Consider the following 12,700-nt stretch of genomic DNA (forward strand, 5'->3'; position numbering starts at 1 on the left):
TCAATGTCTGCACCCCCAATGTCTGCACAGGCACCCCCAATGTCTGCACAGGCACCCCCAATCTGACCTTGGCCCCACTTTAGGGGAAAGCGCCATGTGTCCCTTCAGCTGTGGATAATTAGACATCAGAAGAGCGAGAGAAAGGAGAAAGAGAGAGAGAGAGCGAGAATGGGGATGGGGGGGTGAGACAGAGACAGAGAGTGCTAATCCTCCATCACTTGCTCCTTATGTTCATAGGGTCGATTTTCTTGCGTGGCGTGGGGAGCATATGCTTGGCATTACGGTCTGGCTGGGTGGTGTCCGGAGCGTGTGTGTGTGTGTGATCTTTACTGGTAATATATATGGGACATGGTGCCTTTGTGTCTATGGCATCAGCTCAAGTAAGCTGCTAGCTTTAACAGAGAAGCCCCATAAAAGACACATATCACAAAGGATACATTACATGAAATCCCCTGGATGCTAGAAATAGTGTCCTAAAGGTTAGCGCCATGGACATATACTGTATACTTGTGTTTATATACATCACTGGTTAGCAAGTACATTGATACATCAAGTTCTTATCAAGACAGTACTAACGATGACAAAGTGGACATCTACTGCATCGACTTTCAGGGTGGCAGGTCGCCTAGTGGTTAGAGCATTGGGCCAGTAACCGAAAGGTTGCTGGATCAAATCCCAGAGCTGACAAGGTAAACATCTGTCATTCTACCCCTGAACAAGGCAGTTATTCCACTGTTCCCCAGTCATTGTAAATAAGAATTTGGTCTTAAATGACTTGCCTAGTTAAACAAATACTTACTAATTTGAATGCATAGCCCCCTCTGCTGTTGATTGAAGGTACTTCATGTAAATCAAATTTTATTGGTCACATATTTAGCAGACGTTATTGCGGTGGTAGTGAAATGCAGTGCAGTTGTATCTAGCAATTCACAACAGTACACACAAAACTCAATAAATATGAGGACAAGCAATGTCGGTCGGAGTGGCATTGGCTAGAATACAGTATATACATATGAAATTAGTAAAACATTATGTAAACATTATTAAAGTGATCAGTGATTCCATGTCTACAGGGTAGCAGCCTCTAAGGTGCAGGGTTGAGTAACCGGGTGGTTGCCGGCTAGTGACAGTGACTAAGTTCAGGAAAGAGTACTGCGCGGAGGCCGGCTAGTGATTCATATTTAACAGTCTGATGGCCTTGAGATAGAAGCTGTTTTTCAGTCTCTCGGTCCCAGCTTTGATGCACCTGTACTGACCTCGCCTTCTGGATGATAGAGGGGTGAACAGGCAGTGGCTCAGGTGGATGTTGTCCTTGATGATCTTTATGGCCTTCCTGTGAGATCGGGTGCTGTAGGTGTCCTGGAGGGCAGGTAGTTTGCCCACGGTGATGCGTTGTGTAAACCACAACACCCTCTGGAGAGCCCTGCGGTTGCGGGCGGTGCAGTTACCGTACCAGGCGGTGATACAGTCTGACAGAATGCTCTCAATTGTACATCTGTAGAAGTTTGTGAGGGTCTTAGGGACCAAGCCAAATTTCTTCAGCCTCCGGAGGTTGAAGAGGCGCTGTTGCACCTTCTTCATCACACTGTCTGTGTGGGTGGACCATTTCAGATTGTCAATGACGTGTACGCTGAGGAACTTGAAGCTTTTCACCTTCTCCACTGCGGTCCCGTCGATGTGGATGGGGGCGTGCTCCCTCTGCTGTCTCCTTAAGTCCACGATCAGCTCCTTCGTTTTGTTGATGTTGAGGGAGAGGTTATTTTCCTGGCACCACTCCGCCCGTGACCTCACCTCCTCCCTGTAGGCTGTTTTGTCGTTGTTGGTAATCAGGCTTGTTGTGTCGTCTGCAAGCTCAATGATTGAGTTGGAGGCGTGTGTGGCCACGCAGTCGTGGGTGAACAGGGAGTGCAGGTGGGGTCTGAGCATGCACCCTTGTGGGGCACCTGTGTTGAGAATCTGCGTAGAGGAGATGTTGTTTCCTACCTTCACCACCTGGGGACGGCCCATCAGGAAGTCCAGGACCCAGTTGCGCAGGGCGGGGTTCAGACCCAGGGCCCTAAGCTTAATGATGAGCTTGGAGGGTACTATGTAAAATGGCATGCTTCTTGTCATATCCCAAAACACAACAATAGCTGTAACTGAAGGGGTTCAGTTAAGATTTAGTAAACAACTACATCAAACATAAAATATGAGACATAAATGACTAAACAAACTCACCTCATAGGGCTGATTCATGGTGGGTTTTTATTCAAATATTTTTATAAAGGAAAGCACAAGGATAAGATTGTTCTACCAATCTAGTGAAACGATGGCTGTAACAAACATAAGGAAACAAAAATACAAAATGATTTTATTTTTCTAACTGATGATACACAGCAGCATCATCACCCAGACATGTAAAACAAACAAAAAAAAATCTATCTTTCTGCATAAATTACTACTATTTCATTTTATTTATTGTCATCAGCCAGTCTATATCACACAAGTGTTGGTGGAATTTGCTGTACAACTAGCCTATTGATCAAGACACAGAATTGCACTTGGTTCAGACATCGCTAGCTATGCAAGACTACAAATAGTATGGTTGCAATTTAAACTTCCATCTTTCAGACTTCTACAACCCCCCCTCACCACATTAACTGCCAACACAAAGTCCCATACTGAGAAGGTGTGTGTGTGTGTGTGTTTCAAGGGAAGAATAGATCGAGTCTAGAAGCCTACACTACCACGTGGTGGGTTTGCGTTCCTCTTTTATAAAATAAAATAAACCCCGCCTCATTCCCCAGCCTATTGGAACCTCTGATTGACAAGCAGCACTTTGTTTTTTCTTTTAACTTTGGAGACTCCAAAACTAAGGCGGAGCTAAAAACCGCATTCCACCTGTAGCAATGTTCATATCGGAAAAACAAACAAAAAACAAGATTCAGCATGATACTACACTAAACAAAAACAGAATGTTTCTTTACTTGAGGACAGAGTAGTAGGAGGAAGAATAGTAAAAATTGCTATTGGCCAGCTCCTGAGCTTGGCTTTGGATGCGTCCCAAATCTGACCTTATTTTCTTTATAGTGCAATGCTTTTGACCCATAGAGATACATAGAGGACTCGAGTGCCCAAAAGCCTATTTTAGCATTGGCAGCACCATTGAGGACTTTCACCATTTTGAAGTAGTCAACTGGGTGGGACTTCCAATGGGTTAAAGGGATACTTCGGGATTTTGGCAATGAGGCCCTTTATCTACTTCTCCAGAGTCAAATGAATTTGTGGATACCATTTTTATGTCTCTGTGTCCAGTATCAATGAAGTTAGAGGTAGTTTTGCAAGCCAATGCTGACTAGTGTTAGCGCAATGACTGGAAGTCTATGGGTATCTGCTAGCATGCTAGTAGATAAAGGGCATCATTGCCAAAATCCCGAAGTATCCCTTTAACCCATTGGAAGTCCCACCCAGTTGACTACTTCAAAATGCTCTCACAGACGCCATAATGGGATAGACACAATGATGTGATGTCTATCTAACTCTGTTTTGATTTATTTAACCTTTATTTAACTAGGCAAGTCAGTTCAGAACTAATTCTTATTTACAATGACGGCCTACCCGGGAACAGTGGATTAACAGCCGTGTTCAGGAGCAGAACGACAGATTTTTACCTTGTCAGCTCGGGGATTCGATCCAGCATCCTTACGGTTACTGGCCCACCGTTTTGAACATAGCCCTATGTGAAAAGCCTATGGGTCAAAAGTAATGCACTACATAAGAAAAAGGGTGCGATTTGGTCCGCAGCTTTTGTGTTCTTCTCTGGTGAGGCGGGCTGGACCTGCAAACCCAGCCGTACCAGCCCAGACAGAACTCTGAGGTAGATAAAAACCAGTCACACATGACCACACATGGTGACCATTCAAGATGACCATTCAATGTTCTTTAAAGACAACCCCGTCAATTTAGTGTTAAAGTAAAACAGATTGTAATTTCATCATTAAAGTTAAGCATTTTCTATTAATATTACTGTATCTGTTGAAGTAAAAAAATAGCAGAGAAAAAATTAAACCGCCTTGACGTTACCTCACAATTTCAAGCTTGCATTTCTTTTAAATCTATACGTGTTTTTTATTTGAATTGTAGGCTATCTTGCCTTAATTAGGGAGATGAGATCAGTATGTGTAGCATTTGATGGAGGTTCACATCCTTGGTTGTGTGTGAAATATGACAAAACAAGACACCTACACTGTCAAAGTCTAAAGAGACCTTACTATGGACTGACAGTAGTTCTAATTAAGAGTGGCTGTTCTTTTTAATGTAGCCTGGTTAGACCAGGCTGAATACTGTGATCACCATGAAGTGAAACAGTGAAACGTCAGGGAATCAGTTCAGATTCTGCCAGGCTATGTAAAATGACTTATGATGTTAGAGGAAGGCACATTATCCAACCCATCATCTATTTGGCAAAACATCTGCTTCTTTATCAGTTCTCTATTCATAGATTGATTGACAGCTGCCAAACGGCCAATCCTACATATTTAATCTGATACAGAAAATCATGTCAGACATTAACCCTAAAAGCCTAATTGAATGATAATATCTTATAAAGACCAAAAATAAAAACCAGTAACACCTCACCAAATGAACACTTTTTGCAAGCAACATTTTTTTCATCATATACCTTGGCTAATAAACTACCTATAAAACCCATTGGAAATCTCTTTTTCCTTAAGTCAACAGATTCCACAAAAAAAAAAGAATCAATCTCGTGCATCTTTTAACATCACGCTGTAGGCTACTTGCCCCATTGCATCCACTTGGAGAATCCGTGGTAAAAAATACACGTCTTTTCGTTTATCAAAATAAAACATTTTTTTTCCTGTTTTGAAGGGGGGGGGGGGATAATTGTTGGTTTTGTCCATTTTTACAGCTCTGTCTTCGTTTTACACACCATGGTATCATTGCTGTTGGTTCCATCATACACAGTTGTTTGGTTGAAGCTGTGCAAAAGAGTTCTTACTGAAGTCTGGTCTGGTCCAATCAGGAGAGGCTATGACTGTGACATCATGAGTCAGCGCCCACAGCATCCATTACTGCTCACAGAAGTCACCTGACAATACACACGACAATCAGGATCACTACTCCTACTATGAGCAGTGCTACAGTCCAATTAAAACTATCACTTCCATCTCATATAGGGACTCATAAGGAAGCACGTACCTTATCGCTACTTGCTCTGTTGACTGTAGGGAGACGAATTGTTGGACGAATCCATTTGCTGCTGTGAACCATTTTCCTGAAGAGGGAAAAACTGTGTAACTTCACATCTTATTATCGTGTATTAGCACCATCAAGTAAGTAATGGTATGGGATGTAAAAATGGTATGTAAAATGGCTGTACTCATGATGAGACATGGATGAATGAGAGGAGATCAACACAATGAGATGGCAAAGACGAACCTCGGAACTTACGGCTGTCTGCTGCATGTGGGCGTACTGAGGCATATAGGCTGCCTGGACTGCAGCGTTGGCTGAAATATACTGCTGTCATAAGAAAAACAACAATATATTAGATACTGTACCCCTCAGAAGTCAGCCAACTCATTTTCATCCAAACCCAAATCACCGCCTAGTCCTTAGCCTCGGTGCACTTTAGATCTGCGTTTGCATCAGGTAAAATGAGACTAACTAAATTGCACCTCCCCCTTCCCAGAATGCCCCTCACCGCTCCACTGCTGCCCAATGAGAGATGGCCCATCTGCTGTGTCATGATGGCGGTGGGCTGCATTGTCATGGAGTGGTCCACAGAGGGCGACATTACAGCCTGCTGTAGCAGAGAGAGACAGAGATTATAATTCTAGAATCAATACAAGGTCATCCTCATACTCAAACCCATTGAGGATCGATGGAAGGTCTGCAGGCAAAAGTATCTGGCTTTTTGGAATTTGTGGTTAGGTTTAACTGTAATAACTCATTCATAAAACTGATTCTGTACAGGGCTGAATAGGGACTGGTTAGACCAAGTGTAGTGCTGAGCGATTAACCGAAATGTTGGTTATTTAAACCATTTTAAACAACTACTTGACTGACGTCGGTTCAATTATTTGAATTCCATTTTGTTCATTTTTTGTTGTTTGTTGGTGAGCCCGATGTGCAGTTTCTGTAGAAATAAAATCAGATCAAGCCTGAACTGTGCGATGTACTCGGGAGTTGTAGGTTCCAACAAGCCAATATTTGACATAGTTTAGCGAAGAAAACATGGTAATTAACTACAATGACCATAATCCATTGTGTGCCCGGTTTAAACTTGTCCGATCTGTGCCGAGTTGACATGGAGACAGAGAACAGAGAACGAGAGGGATAGAACGGAGTTGCTTCGCGAGTTTGAAAATGCAGGATCTAAGTGATTGATAGTTGGTTTTCAGCAGTCATAAAAAGTATGCCTTATTTACTTTGAATCAAATCAAATTTCATTTGTCACATGCACCGAACACAAGCTTACTTACAAGCTCTTAACAATGCAGTTTTAAGAAAATACCCCCGATCTCAAAACGCACTAATCGCTCAGCACTAACCAAGTAAAACCTGTGACTTCAAGTTTGTTAGATTAATCAGACAAGCTCAGCACCCCCCGAAAATACATATTTTTTAGGCCTTAGGCCATCTGTATAAGCCAAAACTCCTTGAGGGAGTGCACCATTTCCTTGTCAAAATGAGGGGAAACAGACACAGACACTTGTTCTACTTGAAACCATCTGCTGAGAGATGCAAATGGCTTCAGTCATAAGACCATGTCTGCTGCAGGCATTTCCTGTTGGCTCCATACGGCAGTGGGAGCAGAGAGCTAGAGGCCAGAGAAGCACAGTCGTATTTCGGTCCCAGATCACACCCTATTCTCTCAAACTCAACTCTGGACCATTTTTCATTGTTCCCCTCTAATCAGGGACTGATTTAGACCTGGGACACCAGGTGGGTGCAATTAATTATCAGGCAGAACAGAAAACCAGCAGGCTCTGGACCTAGTAGGGTAAGAGCTGAATAGCCCGGCCCTGTTCCCTACATAGTGCACAACTTTTGACCAGAGCCCCAGAGTCAGTTAGCTACTGGAAAAGAGAGCTCTCTGCTTTTGTCTCAGGCTCTGGTCAAAAGTAGCACACTATATAGGAAATAGGGTGCAAATTCAGATGCAGTCTTAATCCACCGTGTCACATCCAGATGATAAAAGGAAAAGAGCTCAAGAGCTTAAACTCACCAGGGGAGTTTCCCCTTTAAATCCTAATCAAAACAATTGATTGGTTCCGCCCTCACTGAAACATGAGGGAATGTTCCGGTTCCCAGAACTGGGCTCGGTTCTGTTTTGTTCTGTTCTCTTCTCTTCTCTTCCCACACAGATTTTGGGGGTGTTTATTCTGCAGTGTCAGCAGAACTCGCTGATTAAAGTAACACATTCTGTTTTTGAATCAGGGTATTTTTAACTGAGGTAACATGTCATACGTCAGCCTCTCAACATATACTATCAGGGGATAAGATATATACAGGGGCGCAACTTTCACATTCTGAAATTGCATTTTTGTCCCCTCCCAGTTTTATAATTGTAATGCGATACAAAACGAGGCAACAGTGTGCTTTAGGACCATGCGGACTCCTCCGAGCGATATGCTACCGGTCAAAAGTTTTAGAATACCTACTAATTCAAGGGTTTTTCTTTATTTGTACTATGTTCTACATTGTAGAATAATAGTGAAGACATCCAAACTATGAAATGACACATGGAATCATGTAGTAACCAACAAATTGTTAAACAAATCAACATATATTTTATATTTGAGATTCTTTGATGCCTTGTTGACAGCTTTGCACACTCTTGGCAGTCTCTCAACCAGCTTCACAAGGTAGTCACCTGGAATGCATTTCAATTAACAGGTGTGCCTTGTTAAAACCTCTTAAGGCTGTTGCGAATTTTCGCAGCTTTTTGTTAAAAATCGCGCAACATTTCAGCGCCCTGCTACTCATGCCAGGAATATAGTATATGCATATGATTAGTATGTGTGGGTAGAAAACACTCAGACGTTTCTAAAACTGGTTAAATCACGGCTGTGACTATAACAGAATGTGCGTTTCATCGAAAAGTGCAGGAAAATCTGATCACTGAAAATGGAAAAATATATCCATGCGCCACTTCAACCAATTGTTAAAGGTGACCCAGATTAAATGAGGCCGAGGTTGCAATACCTACAGCTTCCACACGATGTCAACAGTCTTGTCATTTGCCTAGGCTTTGTTTCTTGGTCAAACGAAGAAGAGACAGCCCATTTCTTCAGGTATCCGACCGGATATTTTTGGTTGAGATTTACCCGGACATTATTTCCAGACGGACAGCTATAGAATATACATCGCCTCGTAATCAATTTGATCGCTTATTAACGTTTACTAATACCTAAAGTTGCATTACAAAAGTATTTCGAAGTGTTTTGTGAAAGTTTATCGTCAACTTTTTTAATTTAAAAAATGACGTTACGTTAGAAAACGCTATTTTTTTTCGGTGTTCACACAGTCTTCATAGATCGATATCTAGGCTATATATGGACCGATTTAAACGAAAAAAGACCCAAAATGATGTTTATGGGACATCTAGGAGTGCCAAGAAAGAAGCTCGTCAAAGGTAATGAATGTTTTATATTTTATTTCTGCGTTTTGGGTAGCCCCGGCTACCGCAAAATCTGTCGTTAGGTGACGTTGCAGTATTTTGGGGGTACATGCTATCAGATAATAGCTTCTCATGCTTTCGCCGAAAAGCATTTTACAAATCTGACTTGGTGGATAGATTCACAACGAGTGTAGCTTTAATTCACTACCTTGAATGTGTATTTTAATGAAAGTTTAATGACAGTTTGAGTTTTATCAAAAACTATAGGTGGCGCTCTGAAACTCCGCTGAGTGATGTTCCTGCCAGGGAACTGTATTCTGCTACATCCTTAAGAAGTCAATTTGTGGAATTTATTTCCTTCTGATTGAGCCAATCAGTTGTGCTGTGACAAGGTGTGTGTGCAGTCACAAATAACATCAAGCTCTATGATGAAACTGGCTCTCATGAGGACCGCCACAGGAAAGGAAGAGCCAGAGTTACCTCTGCTGCAGGGGATACGTTTATTAGAGTTACCAGCCTCAGAAATTCCAGCCCAAATAAATGCTTCACAGAATTCAAGTAACAGACACATCTCAACATCAACTCTTCAGAGGAGACTGCATGAATCAGGCCTTCATGGTCAAATTGCTGTAAAGAAACCACTACTAAAGGACACCAATAAGAAGAAAAGACTTCCTTGGGACAAGAAACCCGAGCAATGGACATTAGACCGGTGGAAATTCGTCCTTTGGTCTGGAGTCCAAATTTGAGATTACTGGTTCCAACCGCCGTGTCTTTGTGAGACACGTGTGGGTGAACAGATGATCTCTGCATGAGTATGTCCCACCGTAAAGCTTGGAGGAAGAGGTGTTATGGTGTGGGGGTGCTTGCTGGTGACACTGTCTGTGATTTATTTAGAATTCAAGGCACACTTAACCAGCATGGCTACCACAGCATTCTACAGCGATACGCCATCCCATCTGGTTTGGGCTTAGTGGGACTATAATTGGTTTTTCAACAATACAATGACCCAACAAACCTCCAGGCTGTGTAAGGGCTATTTTACCAAGAAAGAGAGTGATGGAGTGCTGCATCAGATGACCTGGCCTCCACAATGCCCCGACCTCAACCAAACTGCTGGAAAAGCATTCCAGGTGAAGCTGGTTGAGAGAATGCCAAGAGTGTGCAAAGCTGTCATCAAGGCAAAGGGTGGCTATTTGAAGAATCTCAAATATAAAATATATTTTGATTTGTTTAACACTTTTTTGGTTACTACATGATTCCATATGTGTTATTTCATAGTTTTGATGTCTTCACTATTTTTCTACAATGTAGAAAATAGTAAAAATAAAGAAAAACCCTTGAATGAGTAGGCGTTCTAAAACTTTTGACCGGTAGTGTATATGTCCCCCCCCCCCCCCCACTTCCAAAACCAAAGTTGCGCCCCTGGATGTACAGTATATATATATATATATATATTTTTTTAAATCACAATGTTTTTGTATCAGAGAAGTATCCGCCTAACTGTATTATTAGTCGTATGTATGAGATACGCATGGTATACATCGTCCAACTAAATGTTTACTTGCATTATGTCTGTAGTCTACATGTATAGCGCTGCGAACGGAGTTAAGACATCGTTTCTTTCACTGTGTTTTTGTACCAGGGTAGGGTAGTACTCCATTTGTGGTAAAATGAAGTCTGACAATCCATATTTTCTAGCACTGTGTGTGTGGAGTAAGAAAGACATCATTTCATTTCTCTTACTGGGTGTTGCATGATGTAAGGCTGGTGGGCCATCCAGGAAGGATTCTGTACCTGGAGCATGAAAGGGCAGGGTTAACCTCATGCCACATTCTTCAAATTTACATAACATTTACATTTGAGTCATTCAGCACACGCTCTCATCCAAAGCGACTGTCATCTTTTGATCATTTATATTGAATGAACTCCAGGATAATGAAGTGCCTACCTGGTAGGAGGTGACAGGAGACATGTAGGGAGACATGGCTTGCTGAGTCATCATCCTATTGGCCGTTAGGGTGTAGGGAGAGGCATAATAGCCGTTCTGCATAGCAGCTGAGGTGGGGTCGTAGGTGAGAGTCATCCCGCCCTGGTAGGACAAAATAGAACCATCACACAAAACCAGATCCTTCTCATCTAACTGTGACATTAGCATCACAATACCAACCATTAAATCAGTACCATGATCTGTAATGGGCACTAATGCAGTGGTTCCTAAACTGTGGGGCGTTCCCCCCCCCCCCCCACCACTGGTCCTGAACAGTTATTGTGCCCATAGAAATAGACATCTGCCGGTGGGGGGTCCCGAATGCTGGGAGGGGGGCCCGAGTTAAAAAGTTAATGAACCCCTGCTCTAATGAACTGGTCTCTCAGGATAGGATTAACACTGGGCCCTGGGCAAGTCAGTCAACACTAGACATGAGGTAATGCATTTATTCTTAAAATGCCCTTTATTAGTCTGGCAGGGAGCGAAAACTTGCAGTTGTGGGTCCACCCACAGAGACATCCAGACAGACGAGACGGACAGAGAGGCACTTACTAGTCTGAGCTCTCCCTCTCGGGGCCATGTGCGACCGCTGGGGATGTAGGGACTGTGGCTGTGCCTCTTCCTCTGACCATCAGCAAACTTACACAGCAGAGGCTCAGAGGGAGCTGGAGAGGGGAAAAAAAGCACCATCCTCACCATTACCATCACCGTTAGCGAAACAAAAGAGTGAGCATCGCAGCCCAAAGCATGAGAGAGAATAAGAGAAAATAGGCCTTTACCCGTAGTTCCAGGTGCAGTCTTGATAAACTTCCCATTGAAATGGGCTATGACTGAGTTACACATCTCCTTGGACTCCATCCTGAGAATAGTAGACATAAGTCACACATGAATCAATGGGATCTAAATGAGAAAAAGTAGCAGGATTTGAACCCACAGCCCTTCGAGTTACCAACATGGCCCTCCGTCAAACTGTTACTGAGCATTGAGATGTTCCCACCTGGCGAAGCCGACCCCTCTGCTGGCCCCACTGTAGTCTCTGAGGACGCGGGTGGAGATGACCTGTCCAAAAGGCCTCAGCAGCCCCTCCAGCTCCTGCTCGTCTACAGACACAGGCAGGTTGGAGATGTACAGGTTGGTGGGGTCCTGCTCCTGTTGCTGCTTAGAGAGAGGGACAGAGAAATGAATAGAGGGGTATCAGGATCATTTTCCTCCATTTATGGTAATTTGGGCAGCAACACCAACACCAACTCAAAGGCAATTACATTAATATTTCACTCTGATTAAAATTATGCGTTGACACGATTTGAGTCTGTGATGATATCCAAGCCAGGATATCCAAGCCATAACAAAACACAACTGAACATGAGTTAGCTAGGGTTGGGTGTTGCCTTAGTAACGGTCACGTCCGGGTCAGGCGGGGTCTTCAGTCAACAACTCTGTAAATGTGTTATCAAGGACTTAAGTTTCTTTGGCCCTTGATTTGCTCATAATGGCGACTGGTCTCTTTTTCTATTTTCTACGCATCCTCTCCATAGACTTAACGACTGGTTCAGTTCTCCCATCTTTACCATTACGAGCTCAACAGCTAAGCAGTACAGTTATGCAGCTACCATACAGGCACACTGTGTTCTGCTGGCCTCGGCAGAAATACAGGAGCTAGCTAGACACAGGTCGAGGTCGAGAGAGAGAGAAAATTGTTCTGTCTGGTTTGCTTAATATAAGGAATTTGAAATTATTTACTTTTGACACTTAAGTATATTTTAGAAATTACATTTACTTTTCATACTTAAGTATAATTTAAACCAAATACATTTAGACTGGTGACTTTTACCGGGTGACTTTTAATCGAGTCATTTTCTATTAAGGTATCTTTACTTTTACTCAAGTATGACAATTCAGTACTTTTTCCACCACTGAAGAAGAGTTGTTCAAATCATAGTTTGAAGTATTCAAACCAACAAGCATAACATCAGTAATTGGACATGGAATGTTAGCATAACATGCTAACTGGGAGTATCCTAGCCCAGAGCACATGAATTAGTAGTTGCTGTGCTACGAGACAGACAGTCATAATATTTGCATAG

At 42.7% G+C, this 12,700-nt stretch overlaps 1 protein-coding gene across 16 annotated transcripts in view; it reads right to left on the bottom strand.

Moving 5' to 3' along the window:
• Positions 1-2,221: 2,221 nt before the first annotated feature.
• LOC115133394 (RNA-binding motif, single-stranded-interacting protein 1-like) overlaps positions 2,222-12,700 on the bottom strand; it is a 33,530-nt gene continuing 23,051 nt past the window's right edge. For 4 of the 16 annotated variants that reach the window (XM_029666676.2, XM_029666686.2, XM_065025418.1 and 1 more), the window contains 9 exons: positions 11,614-11,774; positions 11,396-11,475; positions 11,169-11,281; positions 10,578-10,718; positions 10,373-10,423; positions 5,705-5,806; positions 5,440-5,523; positions 5,200-5,290; positions 2,222-5,089 (listed from right to left, as the gene is read on the bottom strand). In XM_029666676.2, coding sequence (XP_029522536.1) covers positions 5,207-5,290; positions 5,440-5,523; positions 5,705-5,806; positions 10,373-10,423; positions 10,578-10,718; positions 11,169-11,281; positions 11,396-11,475; positions 11,614-11,774 — 816 coding nt within the window. In that variant the 3' untranslated portion in view covers positions 2,222-5,089; positions 5,200-5,206. The remainder of the gene's footprint in view (positions 5,090-5,199; positions 5,291-5,439; positions 5,524-5,704; positions 5,807-10,372; positions 10,424-10,577; positions 10,719-11,168; positions 11,282-11,395; positions 11,476-11,613; positions 11,775-12,700) is intronic. The other 12 variants (XM_029666599.2, XM_029666634.2, XM_029666659.2 and 9 more) reach the window with 12 other exon arrangements.

This window comes from Oncorhynchus nerka, linkage group LG2 (genome assembly GCF_034236695.1).
Source record: "Oncorhynchus nerka isolate Pitt River linkage group LG2, Oner_Uvic_2.0, whole genome shotgun sequence".
Classification (NCBI taxonomy): Eukaryota; Metazoa; Chordata; class Actinopteri; order Salmoniformes; family Salmonidae; genus Oncorhynchus; species Oncorhynchus nerka.